The sequence below is a fragment of the Salmo salar genome, chromosome 01 (genome assembly GCF_965601325.2).
Source record: "Salmo salar chromosome 01, fSalSal1, whole genome shotgun sequence".
Taxonomy (NCBI): domain Eukaryota; kingdom Metazoa; phylum Chordata; class Actinopteri; order Salmoniformes; family Salmonidae; genus Salmo; species Salmo salar.
This window is the reverse complement of record NC_138291.1, coordinates 39,534,314-39,549,449: the sequence shown is the minus strand read 5'-3', so window position 1 is coordinate 39,549,449 and position 15,136 is coordinate 39,534,314. Positions and strand designations below refer to the sequence as shown.

Here is a 15,136-nt window from a genome sequence, read left to right as displayed (position 1 = left end):
TCCCAACGATCCCGGATAGCAATGACCAGAACAGCTAGTGAAGTGATTGCTGTCAAATCTTGTTTACTACTTACCTAAGGCCATAGCATAAATTTGTCCGAGACAGCATGGCATGTGTTCTTCATCAAATGTACAGATGAGATGAGCTCAATCAGATTCAAGACACTGTTATCGTCAGGTCTTCTGCATTGAGTCTTAAGTGTATCCAAGCAGGGACGGAACAACAAGGATGGAATGTAGAGGCATGGTAGCCGATGGAGGTCTATGGTAAGGTCAATGTGGAGACTACTGCCCTTCGGGAGTCACTGAACTCATGTCATAGTTGAAACATCACACTGTGCACTGAAATAGTCTTTATGTTCTTACACAACTGGCACCACCAGTAGAAGGATCAAGTAGTGATAGTCTTGTAAATAATACCTCAAGGACTAAATACATAGTAATTTGTTACTTTTTGCTAATGTATAAAGACAAACCCTTGTTGACTGTATTGTGTTTTTTTTATTAAAAATGGTCAAAGATGCTTTTAGTATAAACAGTGCTCATCCACTTTTATTTCAAAGCTGTGTAATCCATCAAACCATATGGGGGAAAAAATGACATGAATGGTCCATTAACTACAAAACATACAAAATAATTTCCGTCTGTTCCTTGTAGAGCTGTCCTGTCAGGTGTGTGACGAGTGAAGAAACCGCAGAATTGAGTTTACATGTTGTCTTCTTCAGAGTCATCCTCCTCCTCCAAAGAATCCTATGGTGGAAGCAAGAAGCATTGTGAATCAGACACCAGAAAGACTAATGTTATCACGATAGCAGAAATGACTTCGATACCAGATTTAGTATCACAATACTCAATAACCCCCCCCTCCAAAAAAAAAGCTGCGAAAAAGAGAACAAAAGAACAAGCATTTTAATAGAACAAACAATTGGAAACATTTTTCTAAGTCCACTACAATGCTTAAACCACATCTGGAGATAACTTTGAGGTCTGGGGGAAAATTACATGATTTCAGTGTAGTTAGCCTGCTAAACAAAGTGCACCTACCACTTTGTTTAGCAGTGTTTCTGTAGCACATGAAGGAGTTTGTAAAATAAATGCCCACAAAATGGATGTAAATAATCACTTACAGTGCATTCGTAAAGTATTCAGAACCCTTTACTTTTTCCACATTTTGTTGCGTTACGGTCTTATTCTAAAATGTATTAAATAATTTTCCCCCTCAGTTCACACACAGTACGCCATAATGACAAAATGAAAACAGGTTTAGATTTTTTTGCAAATAAAAAAGATACCTTATTTACATAAGTATTCAGACCCTTTGCTATGAGAGTCAATTGAGCTCAGTAAAAAGGCACATGACAGCCCGCTTGGAATTAGCCAAAAGGCACCTAAAGGACTCAGACCATGAGAAACAAGATTGTCTGGTCTAATGAAACCAAGATTGAACTCTGGCCTGAATGCCAAACATCACGTTTTGAGGAAACCTGGCACCAAACCCACAGTGAAGCATGGTGCTGGCAGCATCATGCTGTGGGGATGTTTTTCAGGGGAAGGGACTGGGAGACTAGTAAGGATTGAGGGAAAGATGAACAGCGCAAAATACAGAGAGATCCTTGATAAAAACCTGCTCCAGAGCGCTCAGGACAGCAGACTGGGGCGAAGGTTCCTTCCAGCAGGACAACGACCCAGGACACACAGCCAAGAGAAAGCAGGAGTGGCTTCGGGACAAGTCTCAATGTCCTTGAGGGGCCCAGCAAGAGCCCGGCCTTGAACATCTCTGGAGAGACCTGAAAATAGCTGTGCAGCGACTCTCTCATCCAACTTGACAGCTTAAGAGGATCTGCAGAGAAGAATAGGAGAAACTCCCCAAATACAGATGTGACAAGCTTGTAGCGCCATGCCCAAGAAGAGTTGATGGTGTAATCGCTGTCAATGGTGCTTCAACAAAATACTGAGTAAGGGGTCTGAATACTTATGTAAATGTGATTTTTCTATATGATATTTTTAATAAAAAAATAAATAAATGTCTAAACCTGCTTTTGCTTTGTCATGGGGTATTGTGTGTAGATTGTTGAGGGGGGAAACAACTATTTAATCAATTTTAGAATAAGGCTGTAAGGTAACAAAATGTGGAAAAAGTCCAGGGGCCTGAATATTTTCCGAATGAAGATTTTTGGGAAAGCCTTTCCATCTGCCTGAAGACGGTTATTATCATCATCATCATGCTAACGGCCAAGGATAGGAAGTAACATTAAATGTAACTAGCTAGGATTCAATCCAATTGCCTATCGATTTAAATGCAAATATTCTAAAATCCAAAGAAAATGTGCGTGTTTCCAACACATGGAAATGGATAAAATTGCGGATAAAATTAGTGCGTGGGGACAGTGCACACAATGTACTTTTTCATGTAAAAAATAATTTCACAAAATAAAAATTTAAAAGTTAAATGCGTTTCCATCGCATTTTCAACTCTAACAATAGTTGTCAAACTTGGGTTAAATAGCAAATCTGGTTTTAGGACGTTCCTGTAGCCAACAGCTCGTAGATACTGTACGGGTAACGTTAGGCTAGTCTACATGAGATTACATATAAAAGGGTGAGAATACTTGCATTTGTAAAACAGCAGTTAAGCGTCTAATGTCACCAGAATCAGACCCACGATATTTATTGAAAGGGAGCATCCAGATCACCGTGCACTTACCACCCTGTGAAGTTTAGTTTATTTCATCTGTAGCCTAATAAATTGCATGGTTTCCCGAGTCGTAGTGGGAGGACCACACCCCATATCATCGAGTGACTCCATGCTTACTTCGATGATGGTTATTATATCAATATTTGCACATGAAGGAGTTTCCACTGCCATCTCTCACAATTTTACCGACAAAAACATCCCACAATGTCAAAAGATGATTTGTTCCGAGTGCATTCATGAAGTTGTACCGAAATGTCCCGTTCTCATCACCGCGGTCGTGATTTTGTATTTTTATAGCGTATGACTTCTACTCTCATGAAAACATGATTAATGATTACCCCCCAAAAATTGCCCGTTACCAGATTTTTTTTGTAATCAGATATTTTTGAAAAACTAGATTAAAAGGATGTTTGCGAAAAAGTTGACAACTTTATTTTCTCAATGACATTCAAATCAGCATTGAGGGGAAAAAAAGGTGAAAGTTTTTCCCCACCTGAGCGAGTCTGACCACAAGTCAGAGACCACTATGATGACACAAAATGTATTTGATGGCTAATGGGAAATGAGCAGGAATAGACCTTCGTAGGCTACAGTCCAAGCCATGTCTTCCAATGGTACGACTGCTGTCGGCATCAAAATATTATTCAATTTGAATAAACGTTATGATCTATGGACGACATCAGTGGTGTCGACTTCGGGCGATACGGATAACACTTATTATTGGCATTACATATTGCATTGATGTGAATCATACTGCTGCTCTCTTTAAGCTATTTGCACCTTACGGATTGTGGATGGCTGTTCAAGGTATTTGTATTTTAACCAAATAATGATTGAATTGAAGAAATTTAAAATGCCTATCAATCACTGTTTTTGTGACCAGTGGACAACCAGTGAAAAATGCGCTCTTGCAACAGCTGCGGATCCCAGCCTATGGAATACAAGTTTGAGGGAGTTCACTTCTAAACTCCTCTGTGGTATTGTGCTCCATACCATCAGAAAAAAAATTCAATTTAAAAAGACCCCGAGTGGGGCTTTTATTGAGCAATCTAATTCATGCTGATAAACTACTACTACTAATAATCCATAGGAAGTGTTTGAATTTCACCAGACACAACAGGAACCACGTCTTACAAGAAGTTGACTCAAGTTAGCCAAAAACCGCCTGGATGATCATCAAGACTCTTGGAAGAATGTTCTATGGACAGTCAAAAGTATAACTTTTTGGACAACATGGTGAAAACCTGGCAAAAACCAAACTACATTCCACAGTAAGAACCTTATACCAAAGGTCAAGCATGGTGGTGGTCTGTATCAGAATTCTACAGAATGACAGGCCATCCATCTGAGCTGAAGCACAGCTGGGTCATGCAGCAAAACAATGATCCAACACACACAATGAAGTCTACATGAAAATGGCTAAAAAGCAACAAATTTAAAGTTTTGGAATGGCCTAGTCAAAGTCCAAACCTAATCCCAATTGAGTTGTGGCAGGATTTGAAAGGGGCAGTTCATGCTTGAAAACCCACAAATGTCACTAAGTTAAAGCAGTTCCGCATGGAAGAGTGGGCCAAAATACCTCTACTGCGACGTGAGACACTGATCAACAACTACTACAGGACGCATTTGGTTGGAGTCATTGCAGCTAAAAGTGACAACCAGTTAAGTGTAAGAGGGAAATAAATTTTCCCCAAGGGCATTGGATGTTGTTTAACTTTGTTTATGAAATAAGTATGTCATTGTTGTTATTTGTTCACCAAGGTTCCCTTTATCTAATATTAGGTTTTGGTTGAAGATCTGATAACATTCAGTATCAAAAATATGCAAAAGTGGAGAAAATTAGAAAAGGGGGCAAATACAATGCTGTGAAAAGTATGTAACCTAACATTTATCCTGCAATAGATGTCATTCAATTGGTAATTCATTTTTGTCTTGTTCTAATGCCTCTTAAGGGGAAAGTAAGCAGATTACATTCAGAGTTTGGGTAATCCAAAAGTTATGTTACTGATTACAATTTTGTACTGGTAACTTGTAACTGACTACATCTAGAAAGTAACCTACCCAACCCTGCTAACAGCTACACAAAGTGGTCGACATTGGCACACCCAGACAGGCATTCCCGTGCCGATGCTTCTTCAGAAAGTTGCAGGGAATACAAACACTGATGCATTGTTAATTTCTTGTAATCATTTGGCCAAATTGATCATATTTTCTAATAAGTTTAACACATTTAGCTCATTTCCAAACGTGAGACATTTGATAGAAGAAGCGAACGTAACAAATTCTAATACCCAACCGTTTTTCATGTTATAGTTTCGGTACGCCGTGCAACACTAACAGATACTGTATAATGGTGGTTTAGTGAACCACGCTCGTGTGATGAGTAACCTTGCCTGGGACCTGAAGACTAGTTAGCTCCCTGGGCTAAAACCTAGGATTTAGCTCAGAAGGCTAACAGTCTTGTGGCGCACAGGAAACCCGAGTTTGATTCATAGACATACAGTGCCTTCAGAAAGTGATTCTTTCTGGGTAAGTCTCTAAGAGCTTTGCACACCTGGTTTGTACAATATTTGCGGATTCTTCCTTTTAAAATTCAAACTCTTAAATTGGTTGTTGATCACTGCTGGATTTTCCACAAACATAACACATTCTATTCAGGACATGAAGTTAATTTCTTTGCTCTGTTAATTAGCGTAGTATTGTAGAGTAATTACAATGTTGTTGATCCATCCTCAGTTCTATCACAGCCAATAAACTAACTGTTTTAAAGTCACCATTGGCCTCATGTTGAAATCCCTGAGTAGTTTCCTTCCTCTCCGGCTACTGAGTTAGGGAAGGACGCCTGTATCGTTCTAGTGACTGGGTGTATTGATACACCATCCAAAGTATAATCAATAACTTCACCATGCACAAAGGGATATATTCAATGTCTGCTATTTTTTTTTTTTATACCCATCTACCCTTGTTTGCAAGGCATTGGAAAACCTCCCTGGTCTTTGTGGTTGAATTGGTGTTTGAAATTCAGTGCTCAACCTTACAGATAATTGTATGTGTACGGTACAGAGATGAGGCAGTCATAAAAATAAAAAAAACTATGTTAAACACCATTATTGCACACAGCAACTTATGTGAGTTAAGCACATCTTTACTCAACTTATTTAGGCTTGTCATAACAAAGGTGTTGAATACTTGACTCATTATGGGGTATTGTGTGTAGGCCAATGACACAATTTCAATTTATTCCATTTTAAATTCAGTTTGTAACCACAAAATGTGGAAAAAAATACTTTGAAGGTACTGTTGTTTTGAACCCAGGTCACAGAAATGCCATGCAACAAACTGGTGGTTGTGGTACATACCTTAGCATACTTCTCTGCCTCCACCCTGATGTCTTTAGGAACCAGCTCGTGCTTTCCATTTGTCACTGGTGAAGGGAAATTAAGGTCATAAGTTATGCATAACATTGATTTGACTGGATCGGGCGATGGCCCGTCACGTAGCTGGTCAAAACCGGTGATGAAGCGTCCAACAGAATCCTAACCCATTACTGCACATGCATGCAATACATCACTTTGTTAGGAGCTGGGTTAACTTTCAGATTTGAGTGGAACACTGCTCACGCCAGGGTTTCTGTTAGGAAAATGAGGCGCCGGACATTTGACCGGCAGCATTTTAATTTAGCGGACATTTGAGAAATTTACCAGACCCTTTTGGATTGGGTGCATAACCTGACTAGGGCATCCACCCACGGTGCTCAGATTGACATTTCGATTATGGTAATTCATATTAACAGAACATGCAAGTCGAGGATGCAACAACGTGCGGTCCTTCTTACCCAATTCTGATGCGCACTTTGAAGATGTTAGAATACCTGTCCACATTTACTTTTCCTCAGCCAACAAGACCAGTAACGAACAGCAAAATCACTATCCTATCTCAATCTGCTATCCCCCATAGTAGAAAAGTTAACCTATTCTATTGGTCAGCTTATTGAGAAAGAAATAGCCTATTCCAAAACAGACTCTGGGACAGTTGTGGGACGATAGGTCCCAAATTCACACAACCAATAGGCATAGGCTATATAAAAAATAAAAAAGATGAAAAAAAGGAATGAGTGATGCAACAGATCAGAATGTTTAGCTTAATGTTGATGAACCATTATTTCTTCACATTATAAGCGCAACAATGCGCACAAGTGCAAATGTTCGTTCCATAATGCAATTAGCAGGAAACCACAGTTATCAAAAGCTCACTGCACATGCCGTCGGTTTCATGTGACAGATGAAAATATGTTAGAAATTTAGAAAGAGGGGTGACTGAATATGCAACTACTAGCATGGGTTGCTAATATGACTAGAAGTGTGCCTTTGGTTACTGGACAATGAAAGAAAGTTTATATAAAATAATTGCCTCCACGGATATGGTCTGTTTTTGGCTAGGCTACTTTGAAGCCAGGTAAGACATGCCTCATAATATGTAGTAAAACGTTCAGGTTTCAAACAATTAAGTATATGTTTTGAAAATGCAAAGTGGTGTGTGACACGCTGATTAAGCCTGCCTTCAGTCGCCCCCCCCCTGCCCTCAGAACAGCCTCAATTCGTCAGGGCATGGCCTCTACAAGGTGTCGAAACATTCCACAGAGATGCTGGCCCATGTTGACTCCAATGCTTCACACAGTTGTGTCAAGTTGGCTGGATTGTCCTTTGGGTGGTGGACCATTCTTGATACAAACAGGAACCTGTTGAGCGTTATACCCAGCAGCGTTGCAGTTCTTGGCACAAACCGGTGCGCCTGGCACCTACTACCATACCCTGTTCAAAGGCACTTAAATCATCCGTCTTTCCCATCTGAATGGCACACACACAATCCTGGTCTCAATTGTCTCAAGGCTTAAAAAAAAAATCCTTTAACCTGTCACCTCCCCTTCATCTACACTGATTGAAGTGGATTTAACAAGTGACATCAATAAGGGATCATAGCTTTCACCTGGACAGTCTCATGGAAAGAGCAGGTGTCTGTTTTGTACACTCAGTGTATAAGAGAAAGCTGCATTACCTTCTCCAACCCAGCTGAGTTCCAACTCGAACGCTTTGTCTTTCACTTCATCGTGTACAATGTAGATTCTACAAAACCAAAAATGCATATGAGTAATACTCAGTGCCTTGATTGAAGGCTATTGATGAGAATGAGCAACAGTAGGTGTATTCCTTAAATAAGATAAAAAACACTTACATTTTGGCCACCTCTTTTACCAACTCCCTGCAGGTCATGTCTTTCATCTGTTGATAGCAATGACATACAAAGATAAACAATGAAGATATTCCCATGTTTTATGAAATTGGACAGCTTGGCAAAATTAATATTCTCACCTGAAGCTTTTCAATTTCTGTCTTGGCGGCTTGCTTGGCTTTTCCAATAGCACATCCCCAGTAACCCTTAAAACAAACATTTCAGTGGCCATCTTGAACATTTTCACAACAATGTTACACATTTCACATCACTTTGAAGCTGCATGATGACATATGGAGTTTGTAAAATGAACATTCCCTTCTGAATACATTGCATAGTTCCAAACACATTTAAAAAGGTCAAAATCAGCTGTTTTTTAATCATACTATTTAAATAATTTCTGGGTAACAATGAAGTACTTTCAATTAAAATGGTAAAAAATTAATTTCTCAAGCAAGAATTTTGCTAGGCCTGTCTGGGGAGGGAAAAACAGAATACTAACTTATTGGCAGAAAGGTTTTGAACTCTTTCTTATTGGTCTATTCACTAATTTAGAACATGGTGATGTCACCATGGTAGGCCAAAACTCGATAACACTAAAACGGCTGAAAGTTCAGGCAGTCTTTTCAAACAACTCTTAAACTAAAAGGGCATTATAATTTTCACAATATTATTCTAAACCTCAGTGTGGAAATGTGATTTTCCTGTGTTTTATATATACACACATTTTTGACTGCACTGGGGCCTTTAAATGGCAATTTTCCCAGACCCAGATCAAACCTAGTCAAGGAGTAAACCCCATGCTCATTGTAAAATCTCCATTGAGAATGCCTCCTAGACTAGTCTTAATCTTGATTCGGGAAACCGGCCCTAAGAGTGTGACAACAGTAAGTTAATGACATTAGACAACAGTTAGTTTAGTGATAAACACCCAAAACCTAACTCACAAATGAGATTCCAGAGGGATCAACCATGTACAGCTGAGGACCATCATCTTGATCGTAAGAGCCCAAGATGAAGCTGCACCCAAACGGCCGCACGGCACTGTATAACGTGTAGGCATGAACGTACATGGCCACTCTCTCTGAGAGATACTGTAGAGAGAGATTATATGCAATTCAAGGAATATGACTGTCCATAGGATTTAGGGACAAAGCAATTCAGAATATGTCTCCAAAATAGGTTAGTATAGTCAGTTAACCAGTTGAATTAGGCCTGGTAGTCCTGTAATGGAATATATCAAATATGTGGAACTGACAGGATATCCGAGGAGGAGTTTGAGGGAAACACCGATAAATTGCAGTTATTTTTACCTTCAGTGGGATGTTGTGTCCATAGTTGGATCTGAAGTTGGAGGCCTCCTCTCTGGCCACCTCAGACAGGGATCGAGCGTCAGCCAGTAGTCCAGCCACTGCCTATGGGTAAGAAAGTTAAAAAGGTAGATCAGCCATGCACAAAGTAAACAGCAGAGTCGGGGACAACTTCCACAACTAAGAGTGTTAGGCTTGATGCTAAACTTCTCCATTGTTATGGTCCAGCAGCAACCATGTTGCAGCAGTGTGAAACACATTCTTGGCCATACCAGATAGAGTGCATCGCGCTTATCTGCAATATCTGTGGTGCATCTTGCTGCTCATGGCAAGGTTGTATAATCGCTGAGTCTCATTTTAATGAGTTAACATTTGAACCTGCCTTTATTCGCCCTTTCTATGAGATGAACTGGTAATGAAGATCAATCCCTGCTTTAAAAACATGTGAACCCAAAAAAACTCTGGTTAAACTGTCTGTTGCATTGATATTCGATATTACTCAAACATCAATACAACTGTAGAAATTGACTACAAAGTGTTAATAGCATAATTTGTCACAAAGTCAGTACCTTCCAAAACAAGAGATTTATGGAAGCTGTTCCATTCCTAGATCATCCTATGTAACCGTTGTGAAATTGCTAGCGGTGCGCACCCACGAGACTTTGAATTAGTAGCTTTCCTTGCTCTGCAACTATTCAATCGTACGGAAGAAACTAGACAGACAGACCTGCCCACATTACACAGCGCCGCATACTTGTTTAGATAAGACAAAGCGTCACCAATGTTATGTTGAAAGTAAGGTTGAGTGTTATTACAATAACATCGTCTATTTACGATGATTGACAGCCATCGTAGAAGGTGACGACATTGTGATGTGACACGATGGTTTAGCCTATTTGAACTTGACTGGCGCCCCACAGTAAAGAACAGAGTCTCGCAGCACACAAGTGACATTAAGAGTAATTAGCCTATTCCTATAGCCTATTTCAATAAAAAATGTTATACAGAACACAAGAGAGGAATGTAGGCTAGACAAAGCGGAATATTATACCAAAGCACCCCAAAATGTCCAGTCAGAAAATCTCCCTCTGGATGCATGGGCTATAGCCTTATCCTATTCATTGTTTTATTTTTTATAATGGATACTCCTTAACTATCTTGTGTTTCTATTGGATAGGCTCCAACAGACATGGTGCCAACAGATATGGTCACCCTGTTCCTAGCAGTCTTCACAGTATTTTGTTTTTGTGTGTTATTTCTTATATTTGCTCAGAACGTTTCTAGCATTATTACCTATAGCCAAAAATAACTTGGATATTAGATCGGCAGTCACTCACCAGCATTTTCACCAAAAATTAGACATTCCTGAATTGGATCCTATGTTCGTACCAGGAAAATGCAACCAAAGCTTTATCAACACATCGCCTGCGCTACTCGCTCATCAAGAAATCTTGACCATTGCTACTCCCCCGCCCTCCCTTTGGCAAATCCGATCACGCCTACATTCTGCTACTCCCGTCGCTCCTGCGAGCTCTCGTTCTCCACGGCCAACGTGAAGACATTTAACCGTGTTAAGCCTCGCAAGGCTGCCGGCCCAAACGGCATCCATAGCCACATCCTTAGATTATGTGCAGACCAGCTGGCTGGAGTGTTTACGGACATATTCAATCTCACCCTATCCCAGTCTGTAGTCCCCATTTCTGTCATCATGAAGTGCTTTGAGAGGCTATTTAATCAAACCTCCACCTTACCCGACACCCTAGACCCACTACAATTTGCATACCACCCCAACAGATCCATGGATGAAAGCCTGCAGGGATGTGGTGTGGGCCCTGGCAGAGTGGTGCCAGGAAAAAATGAAGGAGATGATTGTGGACTTCAGGAGACAGCAGAGGGAGCACGCCCCCAATCCACATGGGTAGCAGTGGAGGGTGAAAAGCTTCAAGTTTATCTGCGTGCACATCACTGACAACCTGAAATGATCCATCCACACAGAGAGTGTAGTGAAGCGCAACAGCGCCTCTTCAATCTCAGAAGGCTGAAAAATTCAGCTTGGTCCCTAAGACCCTCGCAAACATCCTGATGCACCATTGAGAGCATCCTGTTGGACTGCATCACTGCCTGGTACGGCTACAGCACCGGACGCAACCACCTCTCCAGAGGGTGTGGTCAGCCCAACGCATCACCGGGGGCCTGCCCTCCAGGACATCTACAAAGTTATTTCCCAAATATTCTAGCCTACAAAGATTTTCTCCTAAAGTTGTGGCTTTCAAAAATAACAATGAAAGTCTCAATCACAGCTTTATTATAGAAATAATATTGTTCTATTATTTTGCCAGGCAAATAAGCAATTATTACCAGTTCTGAAGACAGACTGATTCTAACCAGCCCATGTCACTACAGTAAGATAGCCCGTGACTGTCTGCACTGCTCCATCACAGGGCGCCACACACACAAACCTCCAGACACACACCTCGGTAATAGTGAGAAAGTTGTAAAAATGCCACCGAAGCACTATGCCACTCGCCAGTGACTTGATAAGCAGATTTAGTTAACGTGGCCTGCCTGCTCAATGTGCTACTAGCTAGCTTCATTGACAAACAGATTAAACTAGCTTGTGATTTTGGGCAATGATTAACAGTGTGTAGCTAGTTTGACAGCTTTCTGAAGTTGTAGAAAAGTTGTCAGAAATAAGTCCTGAGGGGAGCAGCAGCCGCGTCGATAGCAGTACTAGGTAGTTTTCATGCAACTTTTTACTAGAGAGATACTGCACCAAATACTTTTAGCTAGATGTAAAATTGCACAACTAAGACCTCTGACAAAAACGTCAATTTATTACACATTTCTTGATTCATCTTAGATTCATTCTGACTATTTTGAGAGTGAAATGTTTTTACCATGACTCAAGAGGGACAAACATAACACACCGAACCACATCCAACACCCAAATCCAGTTTTTCTTAATGCGTAGAAGAGTTCAGTCCCCCTCTAAGATATTTCGAGATGAATATTGACAACGTCATGACAAATGCAAGAGCAACCCAGAGGTAAATGTCTGTGTTATTGTCACTCTGATCAGTCAGATAGCTAGCAACATTGACTAGAAGCTGGTGTGTGGTTAATGGTAGAAGGCTTGTTTCAGCTAGCTGTATTTTGTTCTTGATACCATCTCTTGTTTTGAAGTGTTTAGTCGCTTGTCACGTCTATGCTAATGTAGCTAGGGTTAGCCAGCTAGCCAACCAATAACTAACAAAACAAGTGCATTAAGTAAATGTTTTTGTGTTTTCAATAAAGATTTGCAGACAAGCTCAGAAATATAGCTTACATGTTGTCAATACTCCTTTGATAAGACAACCCATCTGTGTTTTGGTTATGTGCGCATCAGTTTTGTTGGTCAACACTACCTGTAATTACACTATGGATGTGGTCTGGATGAATACATACCATTCCTACGTGACGGTCAACATTGAAGATGCGCTTGTTTGAGCCTTGTTCATAAAGTTTGGACAGAACCAATTTCTCAACACCGAACACAACCCCATCCTTGCATCGGATCCCAATTGCTGTGCTGTAAGGAGAAAGAACAAGAACCAGCAAATTGAGACACTTGGGTTATTTTCCATCATGTGGTTGTACTGCATTGAAAACATTCAAACAGGGAAGGATCATATACCTGCTGTTTTCTACTGCCTTCATGGCATATTCCACCTGGAATACCCTTCCATCAGGTGAAAAGGTGGAGGCAGACAAGTCATACTAGAAAGGGAAAGAGTTTTGGATGTTATATTTTGAAGGCCACTGCTGTTGAGATAACATAGCTACACTTGTCATTGACAGGAACTGTCAGACTTCATACTTTTACATCAATCCAACCAAACTCAAAGGTGTCCATTTTCAAAATATTAGCTAGCAAAAACCATGGAAGTAGCTTCATGATAGGCCTGAATGTTCACCCACGACTGTGTGGCCACGCACGACTCCAACACCATTATCAAGTTTGCTGACGACATGACGGTGGTAGGCCTGATCACCGGTGCCGATGAGTCAGCCTACAGGGAGGAGGTCAGTGACCTGGCAGTGTGGTGCCGAAGCAACAACCTCTCCCTCAATGTCAGCAAGACCAAGGAGCTGATCATGGACTACATGAAACGGGGCGGCAGTCGACGGGGCGGCAGTGGAGCAGGTAGAGAACTTAAAGTTTCTGTGTCCAAATCACTAAAGAGTTAAAAATGGTCCAAACACACACACAGTCATTAAGGCGGCACGTCAGTACCTCTTCCCCCTCAGGAGGTTGAATAACTTTAGTATGGGCCCTCCTGGAAAGGTTTTACAGCTGTACAAGTGAGATCATATTGACTGGCTGCATCCCTACTTGGTATGGCAATAGCACCGCCCTCGATTGTATGGCGCTAGAGGATTGTGCAGACAGCCCAGTACATCACTGGGGCTGAGCTCCCTGCCATCGGGGACCTCTATATAGGGCAGTGTGAAAAGAAGGCCTGGAAAATCCTGAAAGACCCCAACCACCCAAGCTATAGTCTATTTTCTCTGTTGCTGCACGGCAAGAAGTACCGGTGCATCAAATCTGACACCAACAGGCTCTTGAACAGCTTCTATCCCCAAGCAATACAACTGATAAAATAGCTACACGGACCAAGTTAACCTTGTATCTTTATTTACCCTTTATTTCAGTATTTTGCACTGTCTATGCACACTCACAGGGCCCTACACGCTCACTCACACATAATATGCACATACATGACTACACACCTGCAAGATGCTGCTACTCTAGCTTATATCCTGTTGCCTTGTCACCTTATCCATATTTACCTCCATCACTCCAGTATCCCGGCACATGTAAATATGGTATTGGAACTGACTTTTTAAATATTTCCTGTATATAGTATGCTTAATTACTTACTTCACTGCGCATCTCATATTTATTATTCCTCGTGTGCTTTTTTTCTAGTAATACATTGTTATTGATTATTGCATTGTTGGGTTTTGAGTTTGCAATTAAGACATTTCACTGTACTTGTGCATGTGACATTACAACTTGAGTAATCCCATTCTTACAATGCAGGTGCCAGCGCGTAATTGTAGCTATTTAAAAGATTAAAGAACTTGTAAGTATCGTATTGTGAAATTGAATTTACCCAGTGGTGAAATAAAACATTTGTTTAGCGATAGGAGAGCAACCAATACCCAACACCATCCGGTTGAATTTGTTTCAATTTCGATTTAGTTCAGCCAGCATTGCTAATTTAGCTAGCTAGCTGCAGTACAAGTGAGTCAGCAGTCATGATAACTAGTTAGTTTGCTAGTTCTACAGGGAAATAACTAACGTTACTTAGATAGATAGCAATAACCAATGTAAAATGTGTGTCACTCTACATACGAATGACGTAATTTAATGTGTTATTAGTTTACTACTGTAAAACCTAAAACTACCACAGAGCAGCCACAGTTAGCTAACTTGTCCAAGAATGAGCAGGTGCTAACAAGTTACCAAACCTTTCGTTTGTTAGCATACAAATGTATAACGAGCACTATCTTAGCTATCAAACTTACCCCAGTTCCAATTGAACTCATTGTGTTGAAAACTTTAAAAACTCCTTTATAACAACTCCGTCTGATGCGTTTCAGCACATCCCAGTCATTCACCAACCAACAAGAAAATGTCTTTACGTACAACAGCAGCCGCGCTGAACATGCAAACATACTGCCACCTCCTGTGGTGGAGTGGAAGTGCACTGCACACTCATCATAAACTTCATCCTAAACATCTACAGGAAGATTTTATACACTAGTCATACTCATTTTGCAATACTATAGTCTTCAATGTTTAACCTCATTTCAAAATGAACAGATTTAATCGGTAATACACTGGTAAACAAACTAA

General features: G+C 40.6%; 1 protein-coding gene across 1 annotated transcript; it reads right to left on the bottom strand.

Annotated features, from left to right (window-relative positions):
• Positions 1–478: 478 nt before the first annotated feature.
• Positions 479–14,935, bottom strand: LOC106602205 (proteasome 20S subunit alpha 3). The gene is made up of 10 exons (XM_014194707.2): positions 14,806–14,935; positions 12,908–12,990; positions 12,679–12,802; positions 9,238–9,339; positions 8,872–9,018; positions 8,065–8,130; positions 7,928–7,974; positions 7,751–7,818; positions 6,055–6,119; positions 479–750 (listed from the first exon to the last, which is right to left on the bottom strand). Exons 1-10 carry the CDS (start codon positions 14,824–14,826, stop codon positions 706–708), a joined length of 768 nt encoding a protein of 255 aa, XP_014050182.1. The 5' UTR covers positions 14,827–14,935; the 3' UTR covers positions 479–705.
• Positions 14,936–15,136: the final 201 nt, after the last annotated feature.

Coding starts and splice junctions, on each gene's coding strand:
- LOC106602205 (XM_014194707.2), bottom strand. CDS start 14,826: ATGAGTTCAATTGGAACTGGG. Junction 9,340..12,678: donor TTGACCGTCACGTAGGAATG/GTATGTATTCAT, acceptor TCTTACCCATAG/GCAGTGGCTGGACTACTGGC. Junction 7,975..8,064: donor CAGAAATTGAAAAGCTTCAG/GTGAGAATATTA, acceptor TGCTATCAACAG/ATGAAAGACATGACCTGCAG.